Source organism: Gracilinanus agilis, chromosome 2 (assembly GCF_016433145.1).
Source record: "Gracilinanus agilis isolate LMUSP501 chromosome 2, AgileGrace, whole genome shotgun sequence".
NCBI classification, from domain to species: Eukaryota; Metazoa; Chordata; class Mammalia; order Didelphimorphia; family Didelphidae; genus Gracilinanus; species Gracilinanus agilis.
The window spans coordinates 381,674,510-381,698,074 of record NC_058131.1 but is presented as its reverse complement, the minus strand read 5'-3'; the positions used below and the strand labels follow the sequence as shown (position 1 = coordinate 381,698,074).

At 36.8% G+C, this 23,565-nt stretch overlaps 1 protein-coding gene across 1 annotated transcript in view; it reads right to left on the bottom strand.

Annotated features, from left to right (window-relative positions):
- EBF1 (EBF transcription factor 1) overlaps positions 1–23,565 on the bottom strand; it is a 467,727-nt gene that overhangs the window by 405,967 nt on the left and 38,195 nt on the right. The window contains exon 8 of the mRNA XM_044659847.1: positions 22,000–22,068. Within this exon, the coding sequence (XP_044515782.1) occupies positions 22,000–22,068 (69 nt within the window). The remainder of the gene's footprint in view (positions 1–21,999; positions 22,069–23,565) is intronic.

The window sequence follows — 23,565 nt, the reverse complement described above, 5'->3', positions numbered from 1 at the left end:
AATGCACATACGCACATACATAACGATATGGAAATACATGGAAATATATATCTATAGATACATAATATATAGGTATGCTCCATGAAAAAAAAATAATTATCTACTCCATTCCAGCCACTATACTTAATTACAATTATTAATGTGTAGCATGGTGAGAAAAAACTCCTTAATATACTGTAAGTATGAACCATTTTTTCAGAACTCCAAATACACACCATAAAAAAGGGAGTTTAAATTCTAATTAGGCATTCAAAGGATAAGGACCTTTGCTCAGAGCATTTCCTTGGGATAAATGGCCAGTTCTATTCTGCATTGGGAGAAATTGCTGGCACAAAGTAACATGGGGCCAGTGACCTCTTGTTGGTCATTAATCGTCATGGAATTCCCTGAACAAAGGTCATTATTGCTAATATAAACTTAAATTAAAATTCCATGGGCATATGGATTTTTTTAATGGTTAGTCCTATTTCATTTGGTATTTACAGGGCATTACTATAGAATTAATGTCTTATATATGAGCCAGCTAGTTGGTTTGAGTTGTCTCAGCACTCAAATCAGCTTAAAGGTTTATTGGACATAAAATAAAAAATGAAGGGAAACAACTAAAAACAGGAAATCCTAAGAATTCCAGTTCTGCACCTGGAACCCTCACAGAGTTACTAGCCCAGTACCCACATTTTGCCTCTTCAGAAATTAGAAGGAAAAAAAATTAACATTACAGTGAGAGTCTGTACATGGTGAAATGCAGAAGGAATTACAAATAAAGAAAGAAAAATGTTATCTTCCCATTCCATCAATGCTTCATCAACCAATTTCTTTTCTCTATTCTTCTTCCCCCTCCCCCACAAAAAATAACCCATGTCCCCACTTAGGGTCTTTCCATCTCTCAAGTTCTATGATCCTATTTTTTAGTGTTTGCTTCTAAGATGTCACCACACATGCAGTATCATTTCATAAGTTCCAGCTAACCATGTCCTGAACTATTACGTCTATAGGAACATAAACCTTTTCAAGCACAGAAATACTATACTGACCACTCAATCAATAAAAATTTATCATTTCCCTATTATGTACAAGTTGCTGTAGATATGTAGTGTGTGTGTGTGTGTGTGTGTGTGTGTGTGTCTATGTCTACGCTGACCAATGTCTACCCTGACCAATCCAGAAGGTAAGCTTAGAAGAATTAATCCATGTCCAGAAATTCAATTAGAGCTCTTTGGCATACTGAGAAGGGAATCTTTAGTTGACTTTGGAGGAACTTAATATCTCATTTGGATATTCATGGTTGTCCATACAAAATAGGTCTGATATATTCCAAAAACACACACACATTTTTTTTAGTTCCTCTCTCCACATCTTACCAATGGTATGTTAATAAAGTGAATCAGTTAGCCTTGTAGTATACCTATAGTCACCACACTAATAGTGACCTTTCTAGGGGCCAATCACCACTTAAAATAGATCAGTAATGATAGATATAACTTAATTTTATGTGTTCCATTATATGTTTAGTATAATCACTTGAGAAGAAAAAAATTGAAAGGCGAAGTAGAGATTGCTTAAGAATCTTATGGATTGTTAAATCTATACATAAGGTTGTCATTTATGTTAACGTGATATATTATAGCAAATGTTTGCTAATAGACAAGTATCCTATAACAACCAGAGAATTCCTAATGCTAGCAAAAAGAGGTGTCTAATAGTATCTATAAAATTAAAACATACCCTTCAGGTATGAACGATGTAATTTACCAGGTCAACCGGGAAAGGAAGAACCAGGTAATCAAAAGTATCTTTAAGGGAAGGGTTTTCTTGAGTTTTAATTAGATTGGGGGGGGGGGGAATCGGAAGGAGAAAGAGGGAACACAAGAAGGGATTAAGTATTTATTAAGCATCCACTATGTGCCAGGCCCTGTGCTTTTAAAAGCAGTTTAAAACTACTGCTTCTTGATCTCACAAGTATCCTGGCAGGAAGGTATTATTATTATCTCATTTTATAATAGAGGAAACTAAAGCAGAGAGAAATTAAGTGACTTGCCCAGGGTCACACAGCCGACAAGGATCCAAGGTTGGATTTGAATTCATGCCTGCCTGACTCCAGTCCCAGGGCTCTATCTTCAATGCCACCTGCTACTTGATTTTCAGTGAATATTGAAGAAGAGCAGCATGGAATGTGAAAAGATCCCAGAGCCTAGAGCAGTCTAAGTTTAAATCCCATTATTTCTGACTCTTAATAGCAGCATCACCATCTCTAAGGCTCAGGTTCCTGCTCTTTAAAACTGGGAAATCTGGGTGTGGTAACTACCTCATAGGGCTGTTTTGAAGGTCAAATGAGATAATGTATGTAAAGTGATTTGCACACTATATAAAAGTCAGATAGTGTTAGTAGAGGGCAGTTATGGGGCAATGGCAGAAGAGTGCCAGGTCCAGAGTTAAAAAGACTTGAGTTCAAATCCAGCCTCGGACATTTAGTTGTGTGACTCTGGGCAAGTCACTTAACCTGAGCTGGAGAAGGAAATGGCAGAGCAGCAGTCCAGTATCTTTGCCAAGAAAGCCCCAAATGGAGTCACAAAGAGTTGGACAAGACTGAAATGCCTGAACCACAACATTATTATTAGATTCAAAGTTCAGACTATCATCCATTACACCATGAGACCTTTATTAAACAGAGAGACACTATGTCATAGGACAAAAGAGCCAACCCCAGTGTCAGAAAGCCTTGGGTCCAAGTCCTGGCTTTGGCACAGTGGTGGCTGTGTGACCCTAGGCAAGTTGCTTAATGTCTCGATGCTCCTGACGACTGTCTTGAAGAACAGTTCCTGGTGAGCTTCCTCACCAAGGAGCTATTTATACTGATGAAATAACAAGTCTAGATGAAAACAAATTATGAGACAGCCCCTCTAATGCTGGACATTAGTTGGACACTGTTCAATACTATTTACTTTGAGGTTCTAGGACATGAAAAGGCAAGGGAAACATGAATCACAATTCCTCTGTACCTGAATAGTCTTGGATAGTTAGCGACTGAACAACTCATTACCTCGAAGGCAACTAAGTCAGGCTGGTCAGCAGGCAGAAGACACAAAAGAGACCCTTTGCTGGGTCTCTATTCAGAGTTTTTACAATAAGGTAGGACTTTCCAGAGATTAGCCTCTGCTGACGTAGCCCCTGAGAACGCAGGTCACATCCACTGCACCGTGAGATACCAGACCAGGATTTCAGCGTAAAACATTAATGGATCTCAAACGGCTTCTCCTGTGGATCCACGTTATTCAGAGGTGGATAGCAGAAAGCAAGTGAATAAAGATCGTAGACCTAGATCTGGAAGGGACATTATAGGTCATCTAATACAACCCCCTCATTTTACATATAAGGAAACTGAGGTCCAAGATCACACTCCTAATTCAATATGAAAAACTGGATTTGAACCCAGCTCTTTGGGCTCCAGCGTCAATAAGTGGCTTTGCCAATAATCCTCAACAAATTCCATCTACTAGAACAGGTAAGGAAAAAAAAAAACCAAAATAAAAGCTAGCTCTAGTTCCATTACCAGTCTACATACAACCACCATACTATATTCAGTTTTCTCAGCTATAAAATGGGGGTAATCGGTTTGATGATTATAAACCTCAGTTTCTTCATCAACAAAATTAGACTTATTTTCCTCACAAATGCTAAGTCCAGAAAAACTCCTGAGTGGAGTCTGAACGAGATTAAAATGTAAATCGGAAAATGTTTAACTACATAAATAAAAATACAATCCAACATAGATAATGTTCATTCCTGGTTTTCTAAGATAATATGCAGCTGCAGGGCTCCATTTCTATTTGTGTTTGACAACACTGCTTTACATTGTATTCTCAAGGAGTTTCCACTCTAATGGGCCAACAGGAGTTGGTACTCTCTCCCTCCCAAAACAAAAAAATTGATACAACCAGGATACTCTCAGAAATTATCCAATTCCCATCACCATGCCAAGCAGAGGAGAATATATACTATTTTTAAAGGAAACAGATTGCTATGTGGGAGTTTTCAAGAGTAATTTCCTACTTAAACCGCGGGGGAAGCAATATCCTATCTCCAATGGGTTGCCACTGAATTTAGAATTTGGCCCTGTTGGAAATTCAAATCATTTCACCATTTGTTGACCCTAGAGAAATGATCCAATGAAATGGAAAGAGGCTTAACTTTAGAACTTGTGCTAATTACTTTTTTTTCATCTTTGTTCCCTTTCAGATTTAATGTATTCTTGAAGTGAAATTCTTAAACCTGGTAGTAGCACTGGGCAAGTAGGTGGTATAATGAATAGAGCACAAGGCCTGGAGTCAGGAAGAGCAGAGTTCAAATCCAATTTCAGATATCTACTAGCTATGTGACCCTGGGCAAGTTGCTTAACCCTATTTGCCTCACTTTCCTCATGAGCTGGAGAAGAAAATGGCAAGCCACACCAATATCTTTGCCAAGAAAACCCCAAATAGGGTCACAGAGAATCAGACACAACTGAAACGACTGAACAATGGTAAAAAGTAGTAGTCATACTATGTTTAGAAAATGTTCCTGCAGGAGTACAAGGAAAGAATACAATTTTATCAAACAATAACCTCCAAAAGGGTAGGACAGAGCAAAAGTCCCTATTCTTGGGAAGAAAAAAAAAGGCTAAAATTAAAATTTAAGGAGAAATACTCAAAATGGTTCCGAAGGTCACTGTCCTACAGTCATCCAAGTAGCTACTTCCATCCCCACCACTACCTCATTCCCAAAATGGTCTATAATGCCAACACAATTTCCAACTTTGCACAGAAAGCAGCCAATCCTTAATTTTTAGACTATAGGAAAAGGAGAAGGGGATAAGCCTTAGCCATATGGAAGCCAATACATTGGAAACTTGCTAGAACTCTGGTGATTAGGAAGGTAGCAAGTTCCCAACTAGTTGATTGTGCAGCCACCAAAAAAACGAAGTTAGGAAAGATATAAAAGTGACTAAAAACCTTAAAATTTCAAAGCTGGAAATGTCTTTAGACAGAGCCTAAACCCCTCACCATCCGAAAGAAACATTATGCTAGATTTCCATAGAATTTCTAGAATGGTGAGATTTTAAAACTCTGGATTGATATTGTTGCAATCTCATAAATTATTTTTTGAAAGGACTTTCTTAATCCTCTTATTATCTACCAGCTATTTGGAGGAAAGAACATTTCACAAGTAATATTGAGAACCCGGTGATTTGAAAAACAACAACTATTAGCAAACCAAACAAATCACTAAATAAAGAAAATTACTGCTGTTAAGACATACTGTTCTGAGAATTATAAGAATAAACAGAAGAATGCAAAAGCTGTTGTGGGCAAGGAATTATTCAAGTCTGCATTTGAGTAACTCTGCATTTTAATTTAACCCTTTGAAACATTAATCAAACCATGGCTAATTATAGGAATTAAGGAATTAAACGATGGAATCTTCTAAAAGATATTATTTAAAAGGCAGTTTATACAATTACTTGTATAGATGTTTGCTTTAAAGAGGAAAACATTTCTACTGTAATGAAAAGGGTCTTAGAAAATTAAATTAACAAGGGGGGACCAGGCTGATATGAAACTAAATTAGCATCAAATGCAAATTACAGGGTACTTAATGGTAGAAACAGGTGCAGAGAAGAACCCTAAATGAGATAAATGAATAAAACATCCCTCTCCACAAATGTGGAAGCTGACACAAAGTCAATGATATGAATAATTCAGCAGTCTCCACACTGCTGTTGAGGTCAGCTTGCCTTGACCTTTGAAACAGGAAGTAAAATTCGGTCCAAATTTGAGTGACTAGAAATATAACTGTTATTTGTTTTTAATAAATAAAAAAACCCTTAAGATAGCTAGATAGACATATCCACACAGTAGAAATAGATCCTGAAGCAGTAAGTTAAAAGACCACATTAAAAATATTTCATAAGCCAAAAAAAATATTGGATTTAATAATGCCCAACAATTACATTTCAATATGAAAACATAAAAACAAGCGAAAAAGAAAAAAATATATGCAGATATATTACATATATATGTGTGGATATATATGCTTTTATGACGGGCTATCTTGGTTTAATAGTAACTGTAGTACCTGCAATAATAAATTGTGAGGTTTTAATGTTTGTTTTAAAAATAATTTTGCCATACTTAGTATTATAGTAACAGTGATGTAAAAAGCACATTGTATTCCATGCTTTTATCAAGGCATTTTCTATCAGTTAAGCAAAGCAAAACAAACCTGCACATGTGTACAATAAGATTTCTTTAAACCCAGTCCAATCCCCTACCCCTACCCTCTCAGAAGCTGGTTTTACATATGATAAACACCAATTTAATGGATTTCAACAATTAATGCTCTCTAAAAAAAATAAGTACAACCTAGATTCTAAAACCAAATCTCCCATCTGTCGTGGGTCAGTGTGTCTTTTGAGCCTCTTTTTTTTGCCTTATAGCTTTTCTGTGGCATAATGCCCCAAAAGTATTTCATATAATTTTGCATACTCAACTATGAATGAAGTTATACTTCCTATTTCAAATTAAATTTGGAACTACTCGAGATTAACAGAGTATGACAATAAAGCAATTTCTACAAGCTTGAAAATCAACAAATATCTATCCATCTACATATCTCTCTATATAGACAGATATATTATAGTATGTCATCCTTGTCCTTATTTTACAGCTTATCATAAAAGATGTTTGATAACACAAGTTCTCTCTGACCTCTCATTGGTTCTGTGAATCTGTCCAGCATCTTACTTATAGGTCTATCAATAGATATCTTTCAGCTATTTGATGTGCATGATAAATATAAGATTATACTGAAGCGTGGGTTTAATTTTATTTTCTGAATTTGAGGAATGCAAGTCAATAAAATGTCATACTGAGAAGGGAATGGTATACTTGGTTTATTACAGCTACCTCCTAAAGCTAGAGCTTAGTCACATAGCAAAACTAAAGATGCAATTTCTGTTACATCCACAAAATCACCCCTAGCTCAGCATATAATAAAGGGTGATAGACCAAACACTGCTGATTTGGGGTTTGACTTAATGACTAACCTAGGCTAAGGCTTTGTGTATAAAAGTGGCTCCCCATTAAATGACAGCTTTGAGAAGCCAGCTGGTTCTCATTTTGAAACAACCGGTTTCTCTATCCCCAAGTGCTAAAGAAAATAATCCTAGCAATCCATGACTACACACTTTCGCAGGGGCAGCAATGAGAATGTGATTGCAGAGATAATTAAAGTCATTCCCAAAACTTCCAAGGAAAGGGGATTTGGGAGGGGGGAAATAGACAAGGATAGTGTTTAAATTAAACTATAACAAATCAGTTTGAGTTGGAGAAAAGAAAGAAGAAACTTCCTGGCTTCGCAGAATTAAGTTTAACCTACTCTTTTCTTCTCCAAGAAGAGAAACACTCCTTGTTTTCCAAAATGGCAAACTGAGGTCAGAAATAAGATTAGAGAGGAGGATAACAACTTATTAGCATCTGGATGCTGATAAATACAAAAAAAAAAAAATTTGGAAGAGCCACTTGTCTCTGATACACTAAACCAAGACTTAAAAAAATTAAGCAGTAATCTCCAATAAATAGTCACCATGTATTTGAATTCTTAAACAAAAGTTTTCCCAGAAGATCTAGCATGCTAAATTTACTCCAACATCAAAAAAAAAAAAAAATGAAGAACATGTCATATGAGTCACATACTTAAATGCATTAGTCTTAGAGGAAAAAATAAATTCTTTTTTTTTAATGCTATGCTGTTTATTATACAAGAAAAATCCATGCTTCAAATAGCCCTAATGACATTCTGCTTAACTAAGTTCCATGCTGGCTTGCAGATTTCTTGTGCTATGTGGAAAGAGCTACAAGATGTGAAATCTCCCAGTCTGTGCTATCTGCATTTAACAGGAAGAAGAGATCAGCTCAATGAGGACTATTCAGTGCCTCTCAATTAACCTGATTAGTTCAGCGCATGACTCTCATGAATGACACCTTATCTTGGAAATGAAGGAAGAACTTCCTTCCTCATGCAGATACAGGAGCCCCCTAAAGCCAGAAGATGTAGCCTATCAAATATTAGCTCCCCTCTGTTTCTCCTCTTTTTCCAAGCAAGCAGGTCACTGAGACCAGAAGAGGCAGCGCCTGATTGGATTTTGTGTCCTAGGGACACGCTAGTGAGGATCTCATCTGCCCAGGTGGCCTAAGAAAAAGCTGGGAAAAGGGATGCCCTGTAGGCAACTTCAAGCCCCTTCTTTCAGAGTCAACCAGGCACATGATGGGATTTCTGGGAGGAGGTGGTGGCAATTCATTAACCCTTCAATCACCAAAGCAGTGCCTCAGTATAATACCTGCTTGAGAGAGAGGTAAAATGCTGAGTTCTTAAGTCTCTTGCAGATTGGGTAAAACAAAAGCTTGCTTTAATATGTGCTAGTCTGAAAGTTGTTTCACATTTGACAGAATAATGGGAGATAACGTGTTGCCATGGCAAAACCAAGGCATTCCCAAAATTCTCCTATATCTTCACAAGTGCCATGCATGAGGGTATTTTTTAAGTCATATCACAGTGGGTAATAGCAATATTAGTTAATAATAGAATCTGTGCTTGAAAGTGTAGATGATGAGAATGTCAACAACAGAGATTTTCACTTACATGTCTGTGCCATGATTTACTTGATCAATTAACTAGCTAAGCAATGAGAAGATCCGCACCATAATCACATAGGGATTGCCATTTTTAAGTGTAATATATGTAATGCTTTACACCATTTCCTACAAAACTGTCTCTATTTATCAAAGAGTGAAGTCTTTTCACATTTATTTACTGGCGGTCATAATAAAACCATCTCGATATTCCCCCCCCAAAAAATAGCTAACAAAATTACACCAAATTTCTGAATTGAATGCCTAGACATAATAAGAAATATTTTGCCTCAGTTTACTCAGCAATGTGGGAGACTAGAATCAAAAGAATTTTCAAGCTAAAAATGACCTTGGTAACAGTCATTCTACAGATGAGGAAAGTAAGGCCCAAGGAATAATAACTTTCATTTAAATGATTTAAAATTTGAAAAGTATTTTCTCCACTATGACCAATAGAAAGTAGGTAGTACAAGTATTATTCCTAGAGTCTAATCTCTATGTTAAGAGGGCATGGACTAAATCCTGATTTATTTTTTTATATACCCCAGTGCCCTGCATACAGCAGACATTTCATAAATTTTTACTACTCAATAACAACAAATTCAATTCTGAAAATATTCATGAAGTTCCTACTATGTTCTGAGAACAACAATAAACAAACCAAAAAAAAAAAAAAATGAGGAACCAAAGTGGGTGTAGGGAAGTCCCTGATTCCAAGAAGCTTTCCTTTTCATCGAGAAATATAATGTGAGCAGTATAAGAGCAAATAAAGAGAGAAAAAGCTAAATGAGAGATCACACAAAGTGCAAGAAGACTTTGTGAGGAGGGAGAGAAAACGAACTGCTGAAGGAGTCAGAGAAGACTTCATGAAAGAGACAGAACTTAAGCTGAAACCTCGAAGAAAGATAAAAAAACTGTGAAAAATCAAAGACAGAGTACATTCCAAACATGTAGGGCAGCTTGTGAAAATGTACAGAGGTTGGAAATGTCATGATCAGTTCAGAATGGGTGCAGCAGTAGCACTTCCAGTCTGGACAGAATGGAGAACAGGTGAATAGGAAGGCAAGTAACAGAAGGCAGAAGACCTAAAAAGTCAGGCTTAGGAATTTGCATTTTATTTTAGAGGCAACAGAGAGCCATTCAAGGTCTATGAGAAGAAGAGTAACAACACCAAACATTACCTACACCTTAAAAGATTTTTCTGGCAGTGATGTGAAGAATGCATTGTAATTCTGAGACTGGTGGCAGGGACAACCTTCATTATCAGTCATCATCACCAGAGGGTGAGAACTGAAGTAGGAGGACAGTCATGAGTGGAAAGAAGGGTAGTCATGTGAAAAATAGAGGTCGAATTGACACAACTTGGCAACTGATTTTATATAAGGGTGGAAAGGGAAAGTCAAAGATAATTCTGAAGCAAAAAAATTCAAGCAATTGGGTGTGTAGGGTAGGCATTTAATAAATGCCTGTTGATTGGTTGATTGGAAGAATGTGAGTGCCATCAACAAAGATAAATAAGTTTGGAGGAAGGATGGTTTTAGAGGAAGATGAGTTCACTTTGGGACATGTTGAGTTTGAGGTTTGAGCTGGCATCATATCCAGGAGGAGAATGATATAGTAAGTAGGTAGAGGTCTAGAACTGAGATCTAAGAGAGAAACAGGACCAGACATATAGATCTGTGGGTCAGCTGCATAGAGGTCTGAGTAAATTAGATCTTCAAGGGAAAATGTAGAGAGAGGAAGAGGACTAAAGACAGAGCTTTTAGGAACACCCACCTCAATGAACAAGATAGAGCAGGGGAGCGAGATGTTAATCTGGCAAAGGAAAATAAGGGGCAGATAGATGGAGAGAACTTACACACCACATACACACAAAAACCAGGGAGGAGAGACAAAGTCAAGAAAGATGAGGACTGAGAAAAGACTATCATCTTTATCCATTAACTGAGGATTTGAGCAAGAAGCTTCATTAAAATGGTAGTAGTATCAGGATCCAGACCTCAAAGAATTGAACAGTGAGTGGGTGGTAAGGAAGTGGAAGCAGAGAGTGTAAACAATTCTTTATGGAAGCTTAGCGGTGAAAGAGAAATTGAAAGAAAGGCCAGTCACTTTGGAAAGCAAGCGGAGTCAAATGAAGATTGTTTAAAGACAGGGAAAATATAAGCTTACTTGTTGGCATCAGAAGAAGAGAGGAAGAGTGAGAGCTATTGAAGAAGAAAGGTAAGGTAGAAAGGGGAGAAAAGAGAGAATGAATAGAAGGCTGCAGACTCCTAGAGAAAGATTAGGAAAGCTCATTTGGGCAGACTCAGAGAGAAAACAAAGATGTTGGGACCAAGAGCATGTGTAGAGGGGCGAGTCTCAAAGCATAGCAACATTAGTATCCTCATTCTCTGTGACAGAAGCAAGGGAAGGACAGGTGATGTGTTGAAACTTGATAAGATGTTAAAATATGAAGAAGGGGGGAAACAAGGATGCTCATCACAATGACCTACACCTGCTGAGAAATGGGGGTTGGAGATGGTACTGGGCTCTTGAGGAGAGAAGAGAAGGAGGGTTTGTGATGACCTTTGGAGAGTGTGACAGTCTATCAGAGGTGACTAAAAGAGTTGCTGTGCAGTAGTGAGGGCCCAGTTGAGATGAAATAATATGATTTTGTAATGAATCAAATTAAAGTGATTTTGTGCCTTTCTCAGCAACATTCAGCAATGCAGGAGATCAAAGAAGGTAGGGGACGGAGCAGACACTAACTAAAGTTGAGGATTTCAGGGTGGGAGTCAGAATATGTAGGGTGTTAGATCAAAGGAGTAAGAATCTAAACCCTAACTATTTAACTTGTCAGGACTGTGAAAGAATGAAAGGAACACCAGGACAGGGGTGAAACCTAGGAGAACTGGGAGGACATCACGAGGATAAGGAATAGATTTAGGAGTAAGACAGAGGAAGTAATGGAGGGACAGACGACTGTGATTGATGTTATCTCTCATTTTACAGAGAAGCCAACGGAGGCAGGAATTCTAAGAATGATGGTGTTGTAAGTGGAACAAATTCTCCTTTGAATAATCATATACTTCATGTTAAGATGCAGAGATGTCTCACTGACTTAACCCAGGGAGTAAACAATACAAACAGCATTTCTTCCAATATCTGGATGAATTCCAACAAATTTATAGAATTAATACTAAATTAAAAAACAAAACAAAAGCTCAAAGGCTAAATTAGCATGATATCAACTTAAGAATTAGGGGGCAGGTAAGTGTCTCATCAGATAGAGAGCCAGGCCTAGAAACAGGAGTTCAAATCTAGAGTCCTGGGTTCAAATCTCACCTCAGATACTTCCTAGCTGTGTGACCCTGGACAAGTCACAATCTCCATTGCCTAGCCCTTACCACTCTGGACTTGGAACCAATACATAGTATTCATTCTAAGACAGAAGGTAACGCTTTTAAGAGAAAAGAAAGAATTAGGAAAACAACTTCTACTATTGTACATGGAAAGCATGACTCCATGGGATACTGAGTGTATGAGTGATAAAAATCCGAGGATGAGAGACTAGAGAACCAAATTCTAATCCCGACCGCCACTACTATATGAATTTGGTCTCTTTGCCTGTGATCCTATTTCCTCTTTTACAAAAGAGTAATATCTGCCATACTTAATTCACAATATTACTATGAAAAACATATTAAAGCTCTCTTCAAAAAAAATGAGATAAGGAAAAAAGAGGTTGATGTAGGGCAGTGGTCGGCAACGTATGGCTCTCGAGCCCTATCTGGCTCTTTTAAGGACCAGATATGGCTCTTTCTGCAGGAGCCATAAAGTCCATTCTTTTTCAGGCACTGTTACAGGAGTGCACACTGGAGCACTGTACGGCTCTCACGAAATTACATTTAAAAAAATGTGGCATTTATGGCTCTCACGGCCAAAAAGCTTGCCGACCCCTGGTGTAGGGAAATTCTTGTATAGAAACTCCCTCTACTTTCATAAGGAACTAATACTATCATTTATACTCTAAGAGAGTTGTCTGGGACATCAGGTCTGTTAACTTTAATTGCCCATTGTCACATAGCTAGTACAGCAGCAGGATTAAAGATCCTAAATGTCTCCTGAACCACCCCCTTCATTTTACAGATGGGGAAACTAAGACTCAAAAAGGTTAAGTGACTTGCCCCGGCCACACAGCTATTAAGCAGAAAAGCTGGAATTTAAAGCTGGTTCATCTGAGTCCAAATCCAGTGTTTTTTCTACTCTTCCTGAAATGTTCCTAACTAGAAGTCATAGTCATAGCTTTCACATGCTAACAGCCCTCTGTCCACTACCCATGCTGCCTCACAATATTCAAATACAAGGTTTTACTACAGATATATATTTCTAGGTGCTCCTGTGCTAGTATTTAATATTTACATCTATTTAATCACTAATTTTTAATCGAACAATGCATCTCATAATCCCAAATTCATCACCACTGCCACGAGTGAAAAGGACACAATTTTTTTTCCCAAAATATTCAAAGATTAGAATCTAGTCTTAGAAAGGCAACAAAGTTGTACGGAGAAAGGTGAAATTCAACAACAAATTTTCTTCTCTTATCACTGAACTTAATAGCTCCAAAAATAACTCTTAACTCCCAACCATGCCTTATTTTTCTAAAGTAAAGGAGTTTCTGATGAACATAGCCTATGTCTTTCATTCCCCCACTTTTATGAAAATTTTCTGCCAAATTTGAACCAGGTACAGGAATTTGAATAAGATTCCTTCTGGGACATCAGCCAGTAGATAAGTTATGTACACCAAAAATTGTAACTGAAACAATACATTCCTGAAAATTATTAATAGACTAAACCTCTAACTAACTGGCAGTATAACAGAAGGGGGGTGAGGGGGAACGCCTGAAATTTAAGCTTTAAAATAGACACACTGAATGAAAATGACTGCATTTTTCTGGTATTCTACAGAATAAAAGACATTAGTCAAATCATGATTACTTTGGACTTGGAAAAGAAAGAGAGAAAAAGAATAACCACTAGTGAAGGTACTCAACAGTATAGCAAGCTGTTTCTAGCATCATCTGTTCACAGAATGAGTCGGGGTGAACTGTTTATGACAGACCAAAAAGCCTGGCCTGGGGTGAGCTCATTGGTGCCTTGAAGCCATAACTTTCACATGCTAATAGTCAGAGACACCCTATCAAAGACAAGCAACAAATTTCTTACAATCACCCTGAGCTTTCATTTTGATTATTTTTCAATGAATCATTTTATATTTTTTCAATGAATCATTTAAAAAAAAAACTTTCCTTCTCAGTAAGAGTGGCAAAAATCTGTCAGCTTGTGCAGAAAAGGCTTTTCCCAGAAGATGTAAAAGTGCTGTTGATATTTAATTAAATAATCCACTTGAACAAAAAAGTTCCCAACAAAATTTTTGGAGGGGGCGGGGATTGGGTTGTATTTTAGAAGGCATTTCTGGACAATAACTTAAAAAAAAAAACAACTAACACAAATTAAAATTTGAGAGCCTTCTCAAACCTAGAAAATATTACGTAGTGTTTGATGTCATTTCTAATCACAATGCAAAAAGTTTGGGGCTGTCTCTTCTTTCTCTCCCTCTCCCCCCTCCCTTCCGTGGCACTGAAAGTGTTAAAGAAAACAATAAAAGAACAAGTGAGTGTACTGGGTAGGATTTACTGGCATTTACTTTTAATCTATGGTCCTTTACTCTGTAGCTTATCAGCCCTGTGTCAGTCCTTTTTCCTCCTTTATATTTCATGAGGAGCCCCCCATGCTGCTACTGAGAGACAGAGCCCAAGTGTCTGTAAGCTTTTTGTCAGGTAAAAAGAGAAGAAAAAGGAGAGGAACAAGAGGAAAAGCAAAGCTAAGAGGCATCTATTAGATGTCACTAGGCTTTTGTATTCATGTCAATGATTCAGGATTAGAGTATTTGAAATAATCTTATTGAGAGGAATCAAAAGACCCTCAGAGTGAAAGCCTGCTCTGTAGCATATGGCAGGGCAGTGGACAATATCTTATTAAAGATGTGTTAGCTAACACTATTACTTTTATATTATATTACAAAACTAGTATGACTCGAACAGTTAGCTACATGGTATAGTTACCTCTCGAGGCTTATTATGTCAGAGAAAGCTATGTGATTTGCCAGCCTATTTGGTGAAGTCATTTTAAGTGGGGTTTGGGGGTGCTGATTGTTTTACATTTTCTGTACTTGTTCCTTTTTCTGGAACTAGAGCCATATGCACTTCACCTTCCAAAAGAAAAAGTCCCACTGCACCCAGAAGACTATTCTCATATTTTGTATAGATTAGACAACAGGGACATTCCCCCCACCCCCTCAAGAATTCATTTATTAAGCTTTTATCTGATTTTATATCTGACTTAAAGAAAACACAGCGTCCTGGAGCATGTGCATCTGTACTCTCTCCCCACCCCAAAAAATACAAACACCTTTAGCTTTCACAGATTAGCTGGGTTAGCACAATTAAAATTCTATTACAATAAATTCTGTAACTCTAAAACCCTTATTTGCTTCTGGACAAAGGCTTGTAATTGGAGAAATAGTTTGTTCAAGAGATTTATCTTCATCTGCCTGCACCTTTTGAGGCACAGAGCAACCAGAGACAAAACTGTACTGTTCACCATATTTCACTGACTGCAATAGGAGCATTCGGGTCACTTTCATATTGTCCAGTGTGGTATATGGTTACATAGGACGTAACACAGGAAGACAAAAAATTGTGTGTGACCCATTTCATATCACATATGGATTTTAAAAGACATGGGATTTATTTCTTATGTGAGACCTCAAAAAGGATTGTTAAACTATTTATATGGTTTTATATAAATGGAGATTTGTATAAATATGTTATATATATAGCAAAGGTTTTATTTAAGAGGTTTGGTAGGGTGTAGGTGGGTGGGGCGGTAATGGTAGGTTAGAAAGATTTGGTGATGTGGATTTAGGAATTTTGTCTTCTCGTTTTAGGTAACTTCCTTTAGAAAAAGCAAACATTTTTTGATGCAGTAATATATTCTGATCACAAACTGACTGCACAAAGTTGCTAATATGATACACAGGAGACTTTGTACTGACTTTCTGTACTTTTCCAGGACTGTTACAAGAGAAAAGTGATGATGGTGTTGGAAAAAGAAAACTCATAGCAAGATCTGAAATACTACATCACAGATACACAACTCCTGCTTCTCTGAAGCTAAGTTAAATACACTTCTTGGAAGTTGTTACCAATCATTCCTTTACAGGAAAACCACTGTTATTCATTACAGAGTGTCCACATTAGTATTATGCCATGTCCAAGTACTTTGCATTATGATATAATGTCAGCATATTTGAAATACATTTGAATGTGACCTAGTGGAAGAGTGAGGAATTAGCTGAGAGGCAAAGAAAATCCAGACTTGTTAACTTACTGTATCGATACGATCACAGACACTGATTACCAATGTATAAGGCCTTTTGCACTCTCAAAATATTTTCTACTCTTTGATGGATTTTAGAATGACAGATTTCCACGTAAATCTCATCGCTAATGATCATGTGAGAATTCCCACTGAGAAGGCAAATGTTTAAATGTAAAGAGGTTACCAAACAACAATGAATCCATTTTCAATAGCAGTGGTCCATTTTTTAATTTATTTTTAAATATGCAAAGATCTCAAAACAGCAAAGAGAATACCAATTATCTAGCCTTTGTATGGTATATATCACCTATGCACACTTTCACAAAGCACTAAAGATTAGGAAATCAGCTCATATAAATGGCTTATGAGTGCTTTGGGAAATTTTAATCAGAGCCCTAGTTGTACCTGTTTCTGACACCTACACGCTTCCATTATGAATGACACATGAGTCACTTAAGTTTAAAAATTGACCCTTACCTAAAACCAGACAAAAAACAATTTTTAGATGAAAGATAATGAAACAAAACCAAAGGAAGGCATAGAAACTGACTAATAAGAGTAGCACTGATTTTCAGATTGTTTGAGGAAACTTATCTTAAAGAAAACAGAAAATAAATAGACAAACTGTGTCCTGGAACTTATCTATGATTATAAGTGAAAAAAATTAGCCAATACCACCACCATTTGTGTTAAAAGGGTCCCAGATGCCTTCACACACTTGGAAAAATGTATTCCTTTCCGCAATGAAACCATATCCAAAGCCTAATGCTTTCCATATTCTCCCCACTTCTCATTACATGCGTAAGGATACATTCTACCAAACACATACACACACATACACACCAAGCACTTCATGTGGCGAAAAGTCTGCCTATAGAAACATAACATTGCTCCCCTCTGAGGATTCCTAATGACTTTTAACACAAAAGTTGTTATAGCATTTGGAAATACAGAGTATATAAATCTAGTTGCTAATTAATTTTGTAAACCTATTTTCGATTTAGTTTTCTTCCCTTTTCAATGAAGGAGAATGAGATGACTTTAATTTTGATATAATCAAGCCAAACTATCTTCCCAGTGTTTTCTTAATTGATCATCTTTAACAGTCACATAATCCACCAAATAATCAGCATGTAAATGAAATTTAGATGAATATGGAGAGCATTTGTGAGCCCCAAGAAGAAGCTTATAAGATCTTTGGCCTCTAGAAAGCCAAAACTCAAAAAGGAAAATGCTTTAGTTGAATATTAAGGCACAAAAAATTCCATCTGATGATGTCTGTTCTCAAGACAGCCAAAAAAAAAAAAAATGTGTGTGGGTCTTTTGCATATATCTGTAGATCGAGTGTCAATTAAGGCCATTTCAAAGGTAAAACTCTACGTATGCCAAAAATAAGCTGCAAAGGAAATATTTCTTTAAAGTGATAAATAAGGAAGACATAAATAGGAAGAAGTTATCATAGTCAACATAAGTGAATTACAACCAGCAAATCCAAAACGTTTATGAGTATATAAATGGGCAGTTCCTAAAATATAGATACAGATATACACATGTATATATTTATGTACATATACATGTGCATATGTTTATATACATATGTATGTGTGTAAAAAAATCATGAATCCAAAGCATGCAAGTAATTTCTTTTTTTGTACAGCTATGTTATATTTGAACAAGAAAGGGATAGATTTCATACAAGAGAGATGTAGCAGGAGGAAGAATTATGTGATTTACCAAATCTATCTGTTTTTTAAAAGAGCTTACTGATTTGGTAAACAACCAAACACTGGTATTACATAGTTCTGAAAAATTAAAGTTACTTCCAACCTTTAGCCATTGGTCAAAGCACATTTTCTATCACTGAATCCCAAACTAAAAGGAAACAAAAAAATGTCTATTCTCCTGACTGACTGGAATTAAGCAATGCATATCTGAACTAAAATTTGAGTTCTTTAAGTGAAAGGAATTTTATACTATATTTCAAGGAACTAAATGTGCTTACAAAATGATCCATATTCATCCAAAACCATGCTCTGTTAGTGTTAGCTGAATAAATTCCTAGAAAAGAAGGGGGGTTTTTTTGGTTTGTTTTTTAGAGCAAATCAGGAATGAAAGTCTCAGCCAACTAACCACATATTTAATAATTATCGACACGTTTATTTACAATAAGTTTCTTAAAAGTTTTCCATGTAACAAGAAATGGAAGTTTCTTCACAGATTTAGAAAAATCGTAAAATTGGGCTCCTATTTCATTCTACCCTATGTGACTTTTGTCATTATCATCTTTTCTGATTCTTACAAAGCAAACCTAATTAAGAACCTCTCTCATTAGTCTTCCAGAAAAATTAGCACAGCTTATGCTAATTACTCCTGCAAAATTTAATAAACTCGTTGAAATGGGAATAGTCTAATGAGGTTTTATTTATTGAACTAAGATAACTCTAAGGAAAAAGGTTAGGACACAAGGATATTCAGTGTGGTAATAAAACTACAATTTATTCAATTTCTGAACAGGAATTTTATTGCAAACCTTTTAAATTCAAATACCAGTTACTGTATGAATGTTAAATCAATCTTGAACTTAATTTAATAACAGGAAGTATATTTTTTGAAAATTTAACAATAATTACCATACAACCAATCACCTCAACTATAATGGTGTCATTAACTCCTGGTCATCAACTATTCAGCCTGACACATTTAACCACAGCCATGCCTAAATGACCCCCAAAATCTGGATGCTTGGAAACATCTGTAACAATTACCATCTTCAGGGAAGACAAAACAAATTCCTGTCATTGTATAAAACCGTCCAGGTCTCTTTTTCTCAATGTGCTGGCGCAATCACAGAAGAACACAAAGTAGGAGCCCATTTCCTAGATCATCTTCCAGCAGCCCACGTTATTATTTGTTTTTAATTCCACTTATTTTGATGAGCTCCATCTAGTTAGTTGTGATCCCCAGATTACTAGCAACAAACACTACAGTTAAGTTTTTAAGTCACAAAATAGCTTATTATGCACCATAGGATAGCTTTGTCTGGTCACAAGGCTAACTACCCTCTAAATAGTTTTCCTGAATAACCACAGCTAAAAGTCTTTCAAGTGATAAAAATAGAAATGTTCTCCCAAAATCTAAAAGGCAAGAGGAGGAGACTGCTAAAACTCTTGGTGTCCCAAAGTATGCTAAATCCTACCACCACACAATTGATCACACTTCCAATTCTATAATTGCACATTGTTGTACGTCTTGTAGAAACAGTTACTATTGCTGATGTATGCAGGCCTCCTGGCCTATTTTACACAATATGCAGGGATTCGCATCCATAAATCTGAGAGCAGATCAAACTCTAAGCACGTAACACAGATATTATGCAATCCGTAATATGGAATCAAATTGGAAACTATGAAATTCAAACACGGTTGCCATCATATTTTTCCTTCACAGCAATTTTATGGAATTGAAAAATCTTTTCTATTTAGCCCTTCCTTGGGTAAGTTCTTTGTTGCTGTTATTCTCTTCTCTTCTCGTTAAAAAATAGAAGTTTCACATGTCAGCACAGACAGGACTGGGGCTTTTTTAAAACTCTGGCAGTCCAAAGGACAAATAAATTCTGAAAACTCGTATGCAAATAAAAATAGCTAAATGGGGTTTTGCATATCAATTGGCATCGTAGCTTAAAAAGATGGTTCACAAGCACAAGTGATAACAGCAGGCAAATAAACATATGTTAGGACTTGTGCGGATATTCTAGTGCTTCAGCTGTTTTAAAAAGCGCTCCTTTTAAGAGACAGACACTGCCTACACACAATTTCCTACTTTCCAAACCAAAGAGGGGGGGAAAAATGAAAAGGATAAATGTCATGAGTAATATTACTAAAGCCACCAACAGTATAAAGTGCATACTTATTTTGCCTAAATTGTTTGAACTACCCCAGCCAAGAAAAGGTTTTAAGTACCCTACTGGGACAGATGCAAAGCGGCAACAATAGAGGCCGTGCTAATGCAATCCAGGTAACACAATCCTGTTTCAAAAACACAGGCTGGGCTAATTATGGCACTGCTGAGTCAAGTTTCTTATGCCATTGCAACCCACAGGAACAGGTCAAAATCAAATGTTATTCAAACCACAGTCATATCAACCTTCTATATCAGAGTCACAATTTAAAACCGAATGAAGAACTTAAAAGCTTAACCCATTCACAAGCCAAAAAATGTTTCATTGCGGGTGGCGAGGTAAGGTTTATATTTTATCATCTAAACTGAACTGTGTGCATAACAGGATGTTGGTGATTTCGAGGCTTTGCCTAATAGGTGAACTCGGTCTTTGATCAGAATTATTCTTTTTTACATTAAAAAAAAATATGTTGTTTTGGGAAGCCTAGTGTAATGTTTATGTTGATTACCAAGCTACAGAGCACCAACTGAGTAAAATGAACTGCCTCTATAGAGGACAAATAGGTGTGTGTAGCAAGAGTCGTACTTTGCCTTCCTCAAAGGTTTCTACGTCTTTGCAGAAAAAAGTGTGACATGTATACGAACAGGTAAATAGATATATCCTCTTAATTCTCGGCATCGCGTGGCCACAGTAACAGCCCTCACACTTAACTCTCTCTCCTAGGTTTAACTTTGATGCCTTACAGAGCATAAAAATGAATTTTAAAGGTCTGAATATTAAATAACTTCAGAGGCCGAAGACCTCTTTCTTAATAATTCTCTTTTTGTTGCAACCTGGAGGCAGAGATTTGACAATAGACATTTGCTTTGGGTTTTAACCCCCAAAGCCCATCTAAGTGAAAAGAGCTACTGATCGCAGGACTTGGGTGTTAATGAAGTCTGGATGTTCAGAATATATCTTCTTTGCTTTATTGCTCACCGGAAATGTACAATCCAGCAAAGGAGATTTCAACTGTATAAAATGGATGCCTCAACTTTAAAAAAAAAAATGCTAAAACCCCCAGAAGATTTCTTTTTTTTTTTTTTTTTCCTTCCTTAGCCCTTGTGTTTCCTTATGGGAGAAAAAGAGTCATTCTCTTAAAAGGTTCTTTTTGTGGATTGGTGGAAAGCGTTCCTCTTCCCAGCTGACAACTGACAGAATCCATAAACCTTCCAGGCCATTTAACTCTCAAAGACTAATGCTACATAACAAATGGTTTATCATATATGTTTCCGTACAATGAATTTCAATAATTAAAATGTAAAATGAATATTTGGAATGCAACTTTGCATAATGTGTAAGCTCAGTGACTTAAAACGGCAATATACAACTAAAACAGATTTATTGTTCCACCATGATTTACTTGGTCATGTCAGATTAGTAATATGGATCTGTTTAAAAACACAATAATTAAGACAAGCAGGATGAATTAATCAACTTACAATACAGTAAAAGTAGCAATCAAACCAGGAAAATAATAGTAGAAAAATCTTAGTTCACAGATCTCTTTTAACTGCTTTTATGCATAAATAAAAACCTTAAAATGCAGATGGATTGCATCCAACAGAACTACTGTAGCTAAAAGTGATAATGATTCAAACATTTTTCAAATAAAACTTAAATATTTATAAGTACCCAACCACATTTCATAAATCACAAACTATTATTATTTTATTTCTGAAGCTTCCTGGCACAGCATGAGGATTGAACCACAGAAAGTCAGGGGAGAAAAATATCCTTTTCAGAGTATGAATCAGACACAAAACCAGAGCCCTCCAAGGAACAGGTCTCCCTCCAAAGAACATTCCATCTGGCCTTCATGGGAACTGCAGTCACAGCTCAGCTTAATTCACTATCAACAACCAAATTTCATCCATATACATCCATAACCCTTGCCCATTAGTGACACAGGGCAGGTGTTTCATTATAATGAGGAAGAAGGATTCAAGGAAAGAATAGTGGCCCCTACCTGTCAATTATCACTGGATCTGAGGGAGTCTCATTTCGGTTGCCACAGCTTTTCTTGTCACAACAGCGGCTATAGAGCAAAAGTGAAAGGATTTAGTACAACCATTACATTGTAAAATTATCATTAGGCAGACAGAAGGTTCAAATTGCTGGGTTACATATGGTAGAATTACCATGAAGCCATACCTGGAACTCAACCGATCTTTGTGACAGAAAATTCTATTTGGGTCACCCTTGGGTTAATGATTATGTTTAACTTCTCTAGGCACAGCTGGGGAGTCACAGAGCGCTGGGGGTGGGGAGTGGAGGTGGGGGAACCTCCCCCCACCAGCCATGAATTACTGGCCTAATAACTACTCTCCCATTCACTAGCCTCCATAGGGGAAGAGCATGGAATGTCAGAAGGAGAGGAGACCTCAGAAATCATCTAGGCAAGCCCCTCGGTTTTACACAGGAAGAAACTGAGATCCTGAGAGAGATTCAACTTGCTCAAGGTCATACAGGGACTAAATGTCAGGACCAGAATTATAACCTGGGGGTTCTGACTCCAATGGCAATGTTCTTTATGTTCTCCCCCATCTTTCGAAGGTAATATATAATGCATGCAATTAGCGCCTCAGTGTTACCCAAAAAAAGGGGGGGGGCTTGGGGTTAGAGAAAGATCAATTATTGTTCATTTTGTAGAAAATATAAGTCATGACAGAGGTATATTTTTTTCCCTCTCCTGTGATCATAAGATAAGAGGATTTGGAGCTAGAAGGGACCATTGTGACCATTTAAGCAAATCTCTTCATTTTATTGATGAGGAAACTGATCATCGTGATGACGATGATAGGTTTAAGGTTTATGAAGCACTTTATAAACCTCTCACTCAATCCTCAAAATGACCTTGGGAGCTAGGTGCTAATATTATCTCCATTTCAGAAATGAGGAAACTGAAGCAGAAAGAGATTAAGTGACATGTCCAGGGTCACACAGTTAGTAGGTGACTGAAAATGAATTGGAACTCAGATCTTCCTGACTCTAGACCCCAACAGTAAGTAAGCAACAAAACTGAGATTTGTATCCAGGTCTTCTGACCCTAAATCTAGTAGTCTCTATACTATGAGATTGATATTATTAATATAAGATGAGATTAATTTTCTTTTTCTCTTTGTTGGGAGAGTTTTCTTCAAATAAAGCTCTTCCAAAATCCCAGAATAAAGGTTTGTTTGGAGGCTATCTTCATTACAGTCAGAATTTGTAGAGGTGAGAAGAGGGCAGCAGAAAAAGGCTACAAATTCCATGTGCCAGCTGCTTTTTGTGCTCAAGTTTGGATATTGTTTTAAATGTTCTAAGGACGTTAATGGCCACTCATATTATGGTAAGATTTACCCTGGAAATTGATGCCCTCTATCAGGTCATATATAAAGCAAGTATGTGAAATGTAAGCTTCCTCTACCCAGACTACACCTGAACTCTGACTTTGAGGTTCGTACGTTTTGTAAACTAAAGCCTTGCCTTGTTCCAAAAGATTTTAAAATATTGTTTGTGAGAATGGAACATTTAAGAATCCCATTTTTAAGTT